This window comes from Homalodisca vitripennis, unplaced genomic scaffold, assembly GCF_021130785.1.
Source record: "Homalodisca vitripennis isolate AUS2020 unplaced genomic scaffold, UT_GWSS_2.1 ScUCBcl_10090;HRSCAF=18809, whole genome shotgun sequence".
NCBI classification, from domain to species: Eukaryota; Metazoa; Arthropoda; class Insecta; order Hemiptera; family Cicadellidae; genus Homalodisca; species Homalodisca vitripennis.
The window spans coordinates 1462-18231 of NW_025786202.1; the positions used below are offsets into that span (position 1 = coordinate 1462).

General features: G+C 32.4%; 1 protein-coding gene across 1 annotated transcript; it reads left to right on the plus strand.

Annotated features, from left to right (window-relative positions):
• Positions 1-2300: 2300 nt before the first annotated feature.
• On the plus strand, positions 2301-5349 carry LOC124374789. The gene is made up of 3 exons (XM_046832939.1): positions 2301-2490; positions 4095-4282; positions 5254-5349. The coding sequence occupies exons 1-3, from the start codon at positions 2316-2318 to the stop codon at positions 5347-5349; spliced, it is 459 nt and encodes a 152-aa protein (XP_046688895.1). The 5' UTR covers positions 2301-2315.
• Positions 5350-16770: the final 11421 nt, after the last annotated feature.

Consider the following 16770-nt stretch of genomic DNA (forward strand, 5'->3'; position numbering starts at 1 on the left):
AATATTTTTCTGATTACAAATTCAATCGTTGTTTTAACAGCATCATCTTCATTCTTTTTTGAGTCCTCTACTATACATAACTAAGTCTTCATCATCACTAAGCCCGCTAACCTGGTTCGTAATCAGGGTCGGCATCTGTATCATCACTACAATTGTCTAAACCCGAAAAATATGGTCTATTCTTCACAATCGGCAGAAACATCACTTTCTGAGTCAGTGTTCTCATTTAGGTAACGTTCAATACACTGTAGCCTTTTTAGTTCATCAGAATTCATTTTGAAACCTGTCAAAAATTATATTTACTTTGGATAGGAAATAATAAAAAAACCAAACCGCACAAAGAAACACTACACAGGTCAGTAAACATATAATTTAAACAGAACAATGTACCGTTTCGTCACTGTGACGACGTAACTAACACACAAGAAGTATTGCTTCGTCAAACAAACGTTCTATGAAACAAGTAAGGATTCGTCCACAGAACTACGCAATATAAACTTAAAACTTACTTACACGGTAAGGGTTCGTCGGAGTGACTACTAGACCACTTTACGCACAGATACAACAGGGCTAGCGCCTATCCCCTCCACTCACGCACCCGGATCAAGGTCAACTGAGTTGGCACTAACGGACACGTAAAACAAACAAAACCGTTTCCGCCAGTACACACAAAACTGCTGTTTTGCGTCGTCATCAAGACGACGCCTTACCAATCCAGGGTTAAAATCGTTCAAGGTGGTATCACTCAAGGTTCTGTTCTTGGGCTGTTGTTTATACTAATAAATTATTTTGCATTAAATGTACTTTGTGTACTGTCTTATATGAATATAACCTTACTTAATTTTAGTAATTACTAATTAGTTTAGATGTTGTGCAGAGTAATGCTATGATTGTTTTTAATTGGTTTAGAGAAATTGTTTAAATATACACAATATATTTAATTTAGTTTAAGATATATGATGTAGCAAATAGAAGTAACTAAAATAATTTATTAGGGGTTCATTTAGATGACAGACTTAGTAGGATACCCACCTAAATAGTTTATGTACAAAGCTATCTAGAGGTTACTTGCTTGTAACGTATTAAAACTTATGTGCAAATAGAGATATGTAAATGGACATATTTTGTTATTTTCACTCACTTGTCTATGGGATAGCCCTCTGGAGCAATAGTAATGTAGCAGAAAGAGTTTTCCTATACTAAAAGCAGGTTTTAGGTTGATCAAGAATGTGAAGGTAGGGAATAGGGAATCATGTCAACCAATTTTTGAAGAGTTCTCAATAATGACAGTACCCTTATGTTTGTATATTACAGTTTAACGCACCATTACATCTGTTGCCTGCTGTTTGTTCACGAGTACACTCCCTGTTGCAATTTATTTAAGTCGTCTATAAACAGCTATACAAAAATAAATTAAGTAAATCTTCCAAAATGTTAGCACGTTTCTCTGATAGTTTATTGTCTTTAACACATACAGATTTTTACATAGAAATAATTTTTCTGAATAAAAAATATGTATATTTCATTCAACATTGGAAATGTAAACGTTTTGTGCAGTATGCGACTACACACACCATTATCAATTTGCCGCTATCTTATTCTTCTCTCACTATAACATATTAAATAATTAAAACCTATTGAAGTAAAAAAATAATAAAGTAAACATAGTCCTGTTAGGAAATTGCTCACAACAACAGGCTACTGCCATTACATGCCCGTTAGCAAAATGTTCTCATATTAACAAAGTTATGTTCACATAATTAACGATCAATCTGTACCAGACCAAAAACCACATCAGACTGTTTAACCCAAAATCAGGTAGTGGATGAGGATAAAATAGATGCTTCACCCTTACTTTACTCCAAATAATGAAAATCTGACTCTGCAGCATTTTACTGTGGGATGTATATCAACCTGTTAATAAAAGCTAAGTCAAATCTGGGTGTTTCAGAGATGCATCAGAACATCCTTAACTATAACACATTGGCCAAATATATGTTAAATTTAATTCCAATAAGACTTAAACATTTTTTTAAAGACACTGCTTTATAGAGGTTTAACTTATTAATAAATTACTTGATAGTCTGTAGTAGAAGATTACAGCAGTTTTTAAATCACTTATAGCCAAGAATGAGTTAATCCATTTTATTTCAATTTGATTCATTCCTAATTTGAAGTAAATTTATAACTCAGTTTAGATAACCCTGCTTTTGATTTTGTAACTGGATAAACTTTTACTGAATCTTATAAATTAATTCTTTAATCAGGTATTTGATTTTTAGTGTTTTTATTTTAAAATAAAATTAAAAAACCAAATGAATTTTGTAGTGTGGGGGCAGAGAAGTGATGACGAGAGTATCTATGACTCTTGGTCTGACGATGATGGAGATAGCACGCACAAGTCAAGGACTACAAAGAAAGCACAGCGAACACTGGTCCAACCTTCTTTGGCACAGATGTGTTGCAATTTGCAGCGGGTTGCTGATGCAGGTAATTTTTTATCATGATAATGCAGTGCGAATCCTTAGACAGTGGTCAGTTTCAAATTTCATGACTAACCTCTTAAGCACTTTGACAAAAAGAGCCTGCTTTTAAAATTTAAAAATACCAGTAAGATGTTTATTCAAAGTAAGTGATTTATTTAAGGTTAAATGTTTGAATTTGATAGTCCTCCTCTAGGTTGTAATATGAGTGCCATTCAAGGAGAACCTTTACAAATTAGTCTTATTCCTTTTCTTGGTAAAAGGAACAGATGTCTTTGGAGAACAATTTATTGTGTCTGAAGCTTGTAGAACCTCATTCTTAAGTTTCTTAATGGTATCACAAAAACTGCCAGAGATCTTTAGAACTATGTTATCAGAGTTCTCCTTGCAGTTGGACTTCACAGAAAGGGTGAAAGAACAACTCCTTGAACTTCACATGACTTTGCCATTCTGTAGTGGCATCACCCAAAATTTCGGACAATTTGATGGCAGCTTCATTTGTCATTTGTTATGGTATACTTTTGAAAATAAACTAACATAACTCATATACTACTGGATCGACAAATATATCGTAGATTTCAGTGACATATTTTCTTTTTCCAACTGCTGATTATGACAATACTTTAAATAATTGAATCACCAGTTGTTGCAAGTGAAACATTATTCCTCCTGATTGGTGGTTTACTTGAGTGACCTTAATGACCTACTTTGGACTGTTCCATACCTTTGTTATGGTACCCGTCTATGGGGCAACTGTGGTGCCTCCAAAAAAGTTTTCTTGTGGCAAAAAAAGGCAATCAGGTTAATGGCGGATCTTTTTAATCAAGAGTCCTGCAGACAGTCTTTTTGTAATTTTAAAATAATGACTCTTGCTTGTATTTATATATATATATATATATATAAGACTAACTCGGACCTTTAATACTTACAATTCCCAACAACATTAGCTATAAGAGAACTACCAATTAATAAGTTTAAATTAAAGATTGCAACTTGGCTTATGACAAAAGCTTTTTACTCTGCTGACGAGTACATGAAGTGCAACATGTTTGATCTGTTACATTTCAGATTTCTTGATATGTTTGATTCAGGAATACGTATACACATGCTCTCTATCATAGGCTGTTTCATCCGTTTTATATATACTGTATATGCGTGTGTGTTTTAGTTTACAAAATTTTGCTTATTTATTAAATTTAATAATTAAGAAACTTCTCACACACTTATATAATAGGGTAGTGTGAATAAAATTATAAAACCTTTAAATCCTTACAAAAATGTACAAACCTTATGTAAAACATCACAAAAAGGATAACATGTTTTCTGGAAATAATGGTTCATAGTAAGTTTTGTATTGACATTTTCAATGGTGTATACAAGTTTGAAAAGCTTAACAAAAGCTGAAAATATTGTATTGATATGTGATTGAACATTATAGTGAAGCTTTATAAAAATAAATCAGTACCTTAAGTAGTTTTTCCAGTGATGTTCAAGTTTGTGGTGGATATGATTTCCAGTGTAAGCATTAAATCAAATTATCTCATCTGGAGAAGGCTATAAATTTAGAAACTATGTAGTTCGGTCTTGGTAATTTGCTGTTATGGTGTGCAGAAATGCAGGAGGCTCTGGAATGGCTGAAGGTATCGCTACAGGAAGTGTTGGATGATCTGGACGACAATGGAGATGATGAGGAAGGCATTGCCTTATTGCCTCTCACTGCATCTTGTATACAGGCAATGGATAATCCCACCTTTCTCCAGCTGCTCGATATATTGTCCATTGACAAACCAACAGATCAGGTACGACATCAGCATTCCAAGCACTGTCACAAATCCAGTACAGTAACCTGGAGATTATTAACCTCTTTATTCTCTTATGTAGATGAGCCTTCACCAGTCACAGGCATAAAGCAGATGTTTGGGAAATCATCTATTGTTTTCAAAACAAGCATCATTTAACTGACGAAACAAACCTTCTAATAATCACAATTTCTATTTTAGTATTTTCCTCTTTATATTGTTACGATAGACCTCCTGCTGTCACACTGTTCACGTCTGCTAATAAAATATTAAAGTATTTTTTAAATTACCAAAAAACAATTTATAACATACTTTTTACAGATGTATTCATTGAAAATTTCAATTTGTATGTTGTCATAATTTAACTGAAATTCTAGTCTATTTTTAAGATTGGAAAATTTAACGTATCTCTTTTTATAATTTATTGTTATTTCAGTTAAAATGGCTAAGATTGTGATTATCTGAGGCATTTTGAAGTGGTTGTCACTGCTGACCGCCAGCTGCTCCCACAGACATACTGTCCACTTAATTGACGTCTGCAAAAGCTAGCTGGTGAATGAATTCTCATATTCTGTTGACATTGACAGATGATGATGTTTGTTTATTGCAACATATGCTGAGATGGATCAGTAATTTTTCATAACTTAAAATTGGCAGCGGTGTTGGGCGTGGAGTAGAGGGGGGATTCAGACTTACCAGAAATTTCCAGACTATTTTTGTGCTGGCTGCTCTATCCAGTTTCATGTCAGATGCTCTAAACAATTTTCGTTCTATACAAACTGTTCTTTGCTGGAATTTCACTCACATTAAGTTAATTATGAACTCTACATTGTCTTAGCTAATGTATCTTAATCAAAGAATAGCCCAGTTCCAGTTACTGAGTTTGCCGCTCACATAAGTGAGCACTGGGCTGACAAATCTGACTTACACAAATTTGAGTTAATATGTAGCAAAAATGAAATATTTTCCAGGAAACGTACTGGAGGATACCTGGACGTTGGAAGGCAGCTGATTTAAACCAGACGAATTGGTCTGATAAAAGATGCCCTGGAGGGGACATTGCCTAATGTTAATCCTGGTAAGTAAATTAATGTTTTAAGAAAAAAATTCATCCTTAAATTGGATCTCTTTCATGACCCTTCCCTCTTATCATTTTTAATTCAAGAAATAGTTGTAATTTTTTTCTTGAAGGAACGGACCAAGCCACACTATATTACAGACTGGAGGGCTGCAACCCTGTCCGCAGGCTAATTACATGTGCTAACATTATATTACTAATCTCTGTGTCAGATTTCTGAAGGAGTATTACTACACAGTACAGGGAGTCAGTAAAATGAAGCTGCTGCAATAATTGTTCTCATGTTGATAAGTTTAACATTTCCAATGTGAGTGCTGTTGAATAACAGTGTAGCACAAAATTCAGCCGTTAATAATTCAAAGGACAAAGCTAAAATAAGCAGATATTTGTTATTAGCCCATGAAACTCCCAATTAGATAATAACACTTAGCAGCATGTTTATTCTGGTCAAACCTTTCCTGTAGTATTTTGAACACTCTTTTTGAATGTCAAAGAGTGATCCTAATATAACTCCTATAAAAGTGCAGTGGGTGTTTGTTTATTACAAAAAGAGATTTACACTTAGCTTATGTAGTTAAAAAATTATGTAGTTGAAATAAAAATGAGTGAATTCCGTCTTGTGGGGTTTGTTATTAGCTTCCATGTTCTAAAACAGTCTTTTAGTAAAATGAGTTGTAAGCGTCGACTCAAGCCACAATGTTTCGGACTAATATTTTGTATGCTGAACATGTTAGCACAAACTGTTTTATCTGTCTGTATTACCCCAGTGGGGAACTACCCGAGCGGCACTCAAGTTCTTTCTACACGCTAACAATCACGTATATCTTTGTTTTTCCACTAGATCACAGTTTTGTACCCTTGTGCATCCTTGCATAAGCAATTATTCCATTTCAATTTGTTATGTTTGCACACTGGAACCAAAACTAATAGAAAAAGCTTTTAAAAATGAATTCTAGAAGTATTTAGAACAGTTGTATGAAAGGTGAAACACGTGTATGAATGCAGGAGGAATTTATTTACTTTGGAGGAAAACAGGGTAAATCATTTTACATATTTTCAGTTAATTGTAATTGATAAATGCTGGGTATTTTTGACTACCTCATATAATGAATCTTACAAGACAAACAACATATAATATATAAATCTCAGTTATTTTAAATTGTTAAGTGATTGTGTTAATTATATTCCTGCCTCGTGAAAAAATTGCTATCTAATAAAAAGCACCTCCATCTGTATGTGAGGCAACTCTTCTGTTACGTAGGCTTTTAGATAATCTGTTCGGTTTGGTTTATTTTCCCCTTTATTTTCGGTAATGATTGCACGGGTCCTCTATTTTGTAATATAATATTGTACTTTTATAATTGTTACGTTTTTGTAGCTTAGAGCATGAATATTGCTATGTTATTTATAATTAAATATTTTGATATTTATGATATTTTGTATTGTTCTTGTAACACTGTTATCTAAAATTATTGATATTGTAAACTTATGTAAACTATGTGGAAATATAAACCTCTTGAAATGCAGTTATCAAAGCATCTTGAAACATCCAATCACATCAACGCACCTTGACATGCCCAATCTTATAAAAAATTCTTTGGTACATCCAATCACAGCAGGCATCTTGTCTTACCAAATTTAATGTGTTTGGAGGCACTAAAAGTAAGTATGTGTCAAATTCACAAAATAATACCATACACTGCATTTACCTGCACATAATAAACAACACAGACAAGTTTATTAACTAAAGCATATATATATATATATATATATATATATATATACATTATATGTCTGCTCTCTGACATTATTTTTTATATAGAGTCACTATGAATAATTTGAGGATTCCAACTGTGATATTACTACAAAAAGGTAAAAAATTCTTCTTATAATGCATATTTTTGTAGTCTTTTGTAAAATTTCACTTGAATAAGTTAAAACACGTTTTTATTTCTAAATTTAATTCTTTAAGTATTTCTTCTTGTGCTACGAAAGTTCACAATGAAGAGACTGATAAAAATAAGTTTTATAATGTTTGGTAATAATGCTAATGGTGTAATACAATGCTCCCTTACAGGTGCTTCAAATGCAATATTAATTTTTTTTAATATTCTAGTATCATTAAAATAAATAATTTGTTTCTCAAACTAATACTGTTTAATGTCAAAACTAGTGCTTTAATAAAAATAGTAGTTAAATGTTGAGTATCGTTAAAATTAATGCTAAAAAAGACTAAATCTGTTGCAGAAGATGTAGAGGAACAGGTCAAAATTTCCTGGTATTCCAAGAGCCACACAGGAATCACCTTCAGGAAAAAAGAAGAAGTTGACGAAAAAGAGACCCAAAAAAATTACGAGGTAATTGTCTTTTATAAATATATGTTATTTATTTTGTTTAAACTCTAACATAAAAACTGTATGTGCCTGATCCTTAGCCTTTTTACTGCCAATCCCTCTATTACTATATAATACAGAAAATGCTGGTTGCAGTCATATTTTTGACACTTACATATGTAAAGGTTTACTTATAAATAGTGAAGGGTCGATAAAAAAAATTATATTCTGATTCCAACACCAAAATTGTTTTGGTCTCAATTCTGTATTCGATACCCATTCCTGTGTCATTTGTAACAAGAATATATTATGCTAAACGGTCTTGTTTTGTTACTGTTAAAGCAAATCTGGCCAGTAAGAGCAGCTAACCAATAATTTCAAACTTAATCCATGAACTGGCAACTAAATTACCTCTATTGGTAGGCCACTTTTCCAGGTTTTGCAAAGATATTTTATAAAAAATACTAAATGTTATTTGATTATTCATGATTTTATATATTTTTTTTGTTTAAAAAACATTTCTTACTATGCTTACTTTTATAAGTAAAATTCTATTTTTTATTTGAAACTATTTATATATTTTTTTGTTTTAGAGGGGGTAGGACCAACGTAAAAAAGTGGTATATTTGTATTACAATCAAAATTCCAAAACATAAAAATTATTTATACACTTCTCTAGTTTCAGAAAATATATAGTTTGATGGACTTATTGAATACATTTTTTTATATTGATAAAACTTGCAACAGAGCATGTTTTTATGAAAATTGACATTACCCTGGCAACATACTATAATACAATAGTAATATTTATTCCTTACAAGAAACAATATTATATAATATATCACATCAAGATTGGCAATAACATATAATTTATCAATAACAAGTACAAAATTATGTAGCATATAAACTCATCATATTTATGAATCCAGACAAACATAAATTTTTTACATGTCAAACTTTATATCTTCAGAGTTAGGAGCAATGTTAAAATGTTCTTTCTATTTGAAAAAATACCATTTTATATATCCACTAAACACATTTTGTATTGTGAACACATATTCTTAATTGTTATAAAAATGTACAATTATAAACCTAGTTTCGGTTGGGGCACTGAGATCTTACACTAGGCCTAATCAGATTCACCACCACTGTCATGGTCTACTGGTTCACTTTCTAACAACTCTGTTACATCACTAGATTGTTCTAAATAGTTCATATCCATTTCAAATTATAATTTTGGTAAAATTCAACATATAAAATTTGCTAAAATATAAAATTGACACTCTCAACTTAGACCGAAATAGATTACGAAACTTGGGTTATTTTTTTAAATAAAACACTAATCATTTGTTTCACATCACTCCTGTGAAAGAGAAATACTTTTCAAAACATGTTTATACTACTTGACTTAATAATAATTTCAACTAATATTACATACTTGCAACAGAAAGAAACATAAACAAACTAAACCAATATGTAAACAACAACAAAGAAATGGCAAGAATGAAAATTAAATATGATATACTCTTCACTCCAACTTGTGTTAAAAGATTGAAAAGTAACGAAAGTCAAAGACAAAACTTTATTTACATGATCTTCAAGATCAGTACATAACATTTCGTACACGAAGACAACAAGAATCAAAAAGTTGTACACTAAGGGTTGTTTCTGTGGTCTCCATTCAAAGAACTCAGTGACGGAGTAGAATGGGTTGTCTTGCAGCCAGGCTCACAGATCTTTTCTAAACCGCTGTCGGTCTATCCTCTTGAGGGCTTCTGGTAGTGAATTCCAGATCTTCGCACCGATGTAGCTTGATTTCTTTTCCGTTGAGGCGTGGGTGTGTACTGGAAGGCAGTAGTTAGTAGCATGTCTTGTATTGTACTGGTGAATTTGTACTCCGCTTCTCACTGTTGTTGGCATTTTTGATGTGAGCGTAGGAGACTACTTCTAGGATATAGAGGTTGATTACTGTCATAATTTTGAGTTCCCGGAAGGCTTCTCTGCAGGATGCTCTTGGTTCCAAACCTTTAAGGCTTCTAACTGCTTGTTTTTGTTGCACAAGTACTCGCTGTAAATTTCCCATTGTGGTTCCTTCCCACACTGCAATCCCATAGCAATTGAGACTCAAACAATGCGTGGTAAGCTATTTTTGCAGTATCAATGTCACTGGTGTTCTTAACTCTTCGTATTACGTAGAGTCTTGTGCTTAATCTACGGCAGAGAGTATCCACATGAGGTCTCCAGGATAGCTTGTCGTCCAGAGTAACTCCTAGGTATCGACAAGAAGAAATTACTCCAAGGTCGGGTAGTCCTGACACATCCTGTTTTTGTCGTCCCAGTATTAGTTGCTGTGTCTTAGTTTCATTAACAACCAGGTCGTTATTGTGACAGTATTGTATTGCCATGTTTAAGGCTACAAAGCTGTCTATATCCAAATGTTCTGGTCTGGGTCTTCCAAGTAGCAGTACAGTGTCATCAGCATACATGACTGTATCACTGTATTGTTGAATGAATTGTGGGAAGTTGTTAGTGAAGAGGATGAAGAGTTATTGGGCCTAAAACAGAGCCTTGGGGGCTATTCATAATGTTTATATCACTCTATTTTGTACAAGTAGTTTTATTACTTTACAAAAAACAAATTCATAATACCTTATTGTTATCCTTAAGGAGTTTTCAAAATTTATTGTTTTCAACACTTCTGGTATAATTTCACTCATACTTTGGGGAGAAATTATTCCTGAAATTTGTAGTCAGTTGCCAAAGATGTCAAAAGTTCACACTGAGTCATTAATTAGAAGAAATTACTACATTTGTTTTATAGTATAATTGATCAGGTTACAGTCATTATCATGGACACACAATGTAGTCTGTACGAAGATTGCAGTGTAAAGGGGACCTAGAGTCATGAGTTACATTTTACATAATGAGTCATCATGTTACGTCAGTAGCGCAACTTAATATTGTTATACTATGAAAAGTAACAGTAGCCTATTTCAATTCTAGCAACATTACTTTTAGAGCCTGTTTTTTTTAGCACTATGTTTTGCCTTAATACATTTTATTCCTTTCTTTGTGATCTTTACTTTCAGTTAATTTTTAAATATTTTCCTCTCAATTTGCTACTTCTGAAAATCTTCTGCCCTGGGCTATATAGCCCTTGAAGTCTTTATGTAAATTCAGTTCTAACACAAATGTAGTATATAAAAACAAGTTTTTAGCGATTAATGATTTGTTTAATGCCACCAATAGACGCAGCTGACTGGCATCACACTATATTGAAAAGAGACGGTATTGAGAATCGTTTATTACCTTGATACTGATAATTATCAAGATATTTGAGTATTGAGTATCGGAATCAGTCAAACCCTACTTATAATAACAACAACAACACAAATTTAAAACACTTTCAGAATAAACTAACAATTTTAGACTAAAAGTTGTATTATGCATTTTTATGTAGCTACATTTTTACCCAACCCTACTAATAGTTTTTTTTTTTATTGAACTGAGTAATGATTTATTCTGCAACAGAGTGAGATTGCTGGTTTCATAACTAACACTATGTATCACTTGCTTGCTGTCGTGATTAACATCCAATAGTCAGCTTCATGACGTTATGTTGTAGTTGTGTCATACCAGTTATTTTTAAGGTTTAAAAAATGTGATGAAGTTTCTTAACATATATCAGTATGTTATATTAACTAACTAATTAAAATTCATTTATGAATCAACAGTTCTTGGGTTGTATCAACAATGTTCTTATCTTTGAGCCCAGTGATTACTTTAACATGGTTTTCAAAAGCGCTCTAGGTAAATAAAATCTAGCTCTATATTACATTGATATGTAAGAAGAGAATATATGCTGTCTACTTGCTTACATAACCAGGCTTACCACAGAGATATGTGTAGGTTCTTTAAAAATCTGTGTGTTTTGTATATTTGATCAAAATTACTATACATTAAAAAAAAATAAATCTATTTTCATAAACATTAAAAAACCAAGCATTTCAATGATCTTGAAATATCTTGGCTCAGATTAGCAAGTGTGCTATGTTATGAGTTTCAAGTCATAGAACCTATAGATCAAATTGAAACTAAAAAAAAATTATTTGATTACTAAATTTTTCACACTGATGGTGTTTTTATTTAAGGAAATTGTTTATAATCATGAAGTAAATTTTAGTTCAAAGTTATATAATTAAAATATATGTGCTCTTCCTGCATGTTGACAATATTAGTAGAATTTGGTCTCAGCTGTTTGTTAGTGTGTGTTTTTATTGTATCTAAAACATTAACAGTGTTGTCTATTTTGTATAAAGACAAATATGTTCCAAGAATATGATTATTTCCAAATCATCTGTTTTGGATGGTCGTAAGTTTTCATATTATGTGCTGTACAAATTTGAAATAACTAACTTGTTCATAATATTGGAATTTATAGAATTAATTATTGCAGAGTGATATAGAATATATATGATGAGGAATTACTTGAATGATTGACTGACACATTAAGAAATATTTCAAACATTGTTACCAATTAACCCTTTTACTGCCGGACACTTTTTTTTTAGTTTGTTGAAAAATGCCAGACTTTAATTTTACTGACTTGCTAAAAATGCCGGGCTGAAATTGACTAAAATGTAATGATTTTAAAAAAAAAATCATGGATTCATTATTTTTTATCATAAATTGATAAACTTTATCTTGTTTTTTCCTTATAAGTTGTAATTTGCCACAAAAAATAATTTAAACATTTTCTGTCATTAAAAAATATATATATATATGTCATGAAACAAAAATTTTAAATAAATAAAAATTATTTTTTGAGTTTGCACTTTAACAACTATATTTAAATATTAAACCACCACCATAATTATAATTTTTTATTGTATAGTAATTATATATAAACATTCCCAAAAAGTTTTAGGAACACACCTTGAAAAATACTGAAGCTGTGATGAATTTTTGAAATTTGTGCAATATCCTCGAATTTTCAAGATAACACTTATTGATAACACTATATCACTTTATAATTACATAAATCACTTTATTACATAAATCACTGTCCATTGATATGAAAATATAATATATAATAGAAAATTAAAGTTAAAAGGCACTTTGATCAATATTTACAAATATATATACATTTTTAGGTTCATAGGCCTGCTGATTAGCACTTGTGTTCCCCAAAAACATGTGGGATGAACACCTTTTTTGCAGGTGATCTTCTTCTCTTACTCATTTTATTAATCGTAAAAATATGTAGATTTACAAATATAAATGTCAAATAAAGTGTAAAACACAAAACAACACAAGTGGAACTCACGACTAACGAGATCGACCATAACCTCATCAAACCAAACTCGAGTTATAACCAAAGACGTTCAGTAACAAAAATGGCTTCCATAGATTATAAAACCTGTTTCTGTGTGTTGTCCATATAGTAATGAATAACACAGCTGAATTTCGATGCATTTGGACAACATTGAAAACCAGTATAAAACAAATACGAGACGGCTTTTTATAGCGCACGTCGGCGATTTTCGCAGAAACGGCAGCGTGCGCAAAGAAGCACGTCGGCCAGTTTTCGAACAAATCGCAACGTGGCGCAATTGCGCACGTCGGCAGTAAAAGGGTTAATTGCTTTAAGGGAGAGCAGGTCGATGAAAATTAAAAAAAAATTAGAAAAATTTTTTATTGCCATTTTTTAAATAGTTTAAAGTGTGTATTTTAAATAATATGTAAGCTAATTAATGCTCAAATAAATTTATAAATTACCAAAAAAAATTCACAAACAAATAGATGTTCACTAGTTTTTTTGCACGCCAGTTCGTTAAGATGTTGGCTGGCTGACACAATCATATATTTCCATCGTGTGTTAAGTTATAAGTATGTTATGGACTTTTGCCTCTGTTGGTTCAACCTGGTACTGACAACTGGGAATACAGAATGACAGAAAGAATATTGCTTTATTTTGTTTTTGATATGCTTAGGAGGTTTATGTTATATGTGTTTTGGTGTTCGGAATAAATTTGTGTTTTTACTAAAAAGTGTTGCCACTTTATTCATAGTTAGTTGGTTAAAAAAATAAGATTAGGAGTGTGTATTGTTTCTTGAAGTGGTTTTACAAACTTCTTATAACCATGCCAAGAGCAAAGGTTAGTTACAAAAACTAAAATTCTAAACGTAAAGTTGTAGAGGAAAGACAAGTACCGTAAGTTGGGACCTGCCTTAGAATCTAGGCCTACCCAAAACAGAATTCTGCTAGCCCTAGCCCCTAGGCCTCGACTACTAATTGCCAAAACATTAGCTCTGCTTCTAAAAAAACTGTCCTATTGAATAAATATGACAGATTATGAAAGGAACTGGGAAAATGGGTAGTGTTATTTTGGATTCTTAGTTTATTTAGTGAGCAATTTAAAAAAAATTTTGTTAAAAATGTTTAAATTCTGCTGGATAGCGGAAGACTGCATAGAACTTTGTAGGTGCTACGGATAAGGAAAAAGATTTGGATTGGCTGGTGAATATTGAAATCTGAAATGGGTTGTGTTTTGTTTGGAATCAACTAATTTTTACAACTCTAAAAAAAAAATGAGAATGGAAAATATGAGGTAAACTTAGAAATTTTATTATACGCGCATGAGACACGATCGGAAAAGGTATCAGTGCAGGGTAAACATTCTGTGGTTCATTTATTAGACTTATCCTTTACCACCTCAAAAAAATACGGACCTTGTAGTAACATAATATGATCAGGCTGTTGAAAATTGTGCTAGTTGAAAGTATTGAAGCAGGCAATTGAGGAAGCTGTGTCTGTAAATGAGTGTGAAGAAGATACGTCAAAAAGAGATTTGACGGTTTGTGTTTAGATGGGGTCTTGGGCAAAGGAGGGGGACTACAAGTTCACTGGAAATGGTGTTTGTTGTCAGCGTAACATTCATTAGATTACTGGCAAAGGTGTTGGATGTTATCCATTTAATGGTCCAAAAATACTGTCAATTGTCTGGCACTGTAACATGAAAATAAAAAAAAATAGTACCTGATCATATATGTTCCATAAAAACTACGAAGGGTCGAAGTGGCGGCATGGAAGTTGCGGGTTCGCCCTAGATGTTTTCGTGGAAAAGTCCAGATGATTCGAAAGTGTACGGGTATGTACGATACTTAGGAGATGGTTGACAGCAATGGTTTTAAAAAAAGGTGGGTTTGGAAGAATAAGCCTATATGGAGCATGGGAAGTAGAGAGTAAGAGAAAAAACTTGGAATGCCGTCAAATCATGGTCCGAAGAAGGCAGGAGATGTGGGAGGCAAGACTAAAGAGGAAATTGAAGAAGCAAAGAAACGGTTGGGGAAAAACAAAACTTAAAAAGATAATAGAGCAATAGGCGGCAAGGAAAAAAAAAAAAAGAATAGAGCCTAACAAATAAGTTGACATAGACCAAGCTGCAAAAATATTATGGCCTAGCTATAAAAGAGAGGTGGATCAGATCTTCAAACAAATTGGTTATAAATATGGTGGGACAACTTATTTCCACAAAATATCGAATTGATGACACTCCGCAACATGGCCTATGATCCCAAAGGTGGCCGGAGTCGTGGTGGCGGGGTTATTAATAAAGCCGAAGCCCTACATCAAGACTGTTCAGGCCCATAAGTCACAACAATTTGCCCATATGAAGTGATGGTACAGGATTCAAAACAAATTTATAGAGATTTAGCCAAATCCGGATCTTTCCTAAAAAAAATGCCTTGACCAAAAGACCTCAAAACCAGAGAACGAAAGTTGTCAACAATTGCCGTCATGGGTCTAAGGTTGCCTAAAAAATGTCTTTTGTAAGGCTAAACACTCTAAAACTTGGCATATATGATGCAGTTTTTTAACTTTTAATAATGGATTTCACCAGCAACAAATTGGATGTGTATAACAAGCTAGGAATCAAAATCTGAAGACGAGAAGTCTGTTGCCGCATTTGCCGAAAAAATTTTGATACAATACGAATTGAAAAAAGGCAGGACAAATCCTGCTTTAGACATAGACCAAGGAGGCTAGCGTTGCTAGGGAGGAAAAGAAAGAAATACTTGTATTAGAAGAGGAAAAATGAAGACCCCAGATGGACCCTGAGTACGGAGCTGGGATGTTTTAGCAGCAAAAAGGTTAGTTTAGCAGTACATTTTTGCCTTTACCGGACATTTCCCGGAAACTTGTGTTTTTTTCATATAGAAGGTACATGTATCTCAAAAACTATAAATGCTAGAGGAATTGAAATTTGGTATGCATATTAGAACAGTGCAATTCCAAATGGTGTTTGCATCTATTTATTCATTTCTATCTAAAAAAACAAATGAGAAAAAAAAAATTTTTGGTATTATAAAAAATAATATTTTTTACACACAAATATTTAAAAATTCCTGAAAAAAAAATTTTTTAAAGATTTATTTTTACTAAAGTTTTGCAAGAAGATGTTTATAAAGGAGGTTTTTTTTTTTGTTTTTTTTTTACTCTTTGCCTACAAAAAATTTGAAGGTTGTACTTACTTAGTTTTGATCCAATACATGTACCTAAACTTTGTAAATTTTAACATGCGGCGTGATAGGAACGACCCGCTCCCCTTAAACAAATTTATTTTACAGTAATTTTTGTTTTTTTTATCAAGTATGTCTTGACCATAATAAATATTTGTTTTAAATTACAGTTGATTTCTTCATTGTTTCAGAGAGGATGGCAATGAAATCATTTCAGGCAGAAATTCCTTTCAATGATTCTTCATCAGATTCAGATGATGAAAAATCAGATCGAAAACATGTTTACAGTCAGTCACGTTCTGATAAACCACTTGGCAGAGTGGAAGAAGACAGAGTGGTTTTGAGGGGTTTTTAGTCATTCAGAAGATGAGTCTGTTAAAAAGAAGGTAGTGAGGGCATAAATGAAGACTTGATATCAGTACAAAGAGAATACTGATGGGAACACAAGTATTAATGTTGCCTATAAAAAAGACTGTCAAGTGTCAAGTAAGGGGAATAGTCACAATCGGAGGATTAAATTAATTATAAACTCTGACTCAGAAAATGATGAAATG

Coding starts and splice junctions, on each gene's coding strand:
- LOC124374789 (XM_046832939.1), top strand. CDS start 2,316: ATGAATTTTGTAGTGTGGGGGCAGAGAAGTGATGACGAGAGTATCTAT. Junction 2,491..4,094: donor GCAGCGGGTTGCTGATGCAG/GTAATTTTTTAT, acceptor TATGGTGTGCAG/AAATGCAGGAGGCTCTGGAA. Junction 4,283..5,253: donor TTGACAAACCAACAGATCAG/GTACGACATCAG, acceptor AATATTTTCCAG/GAAACGTACTGGAGGATACC.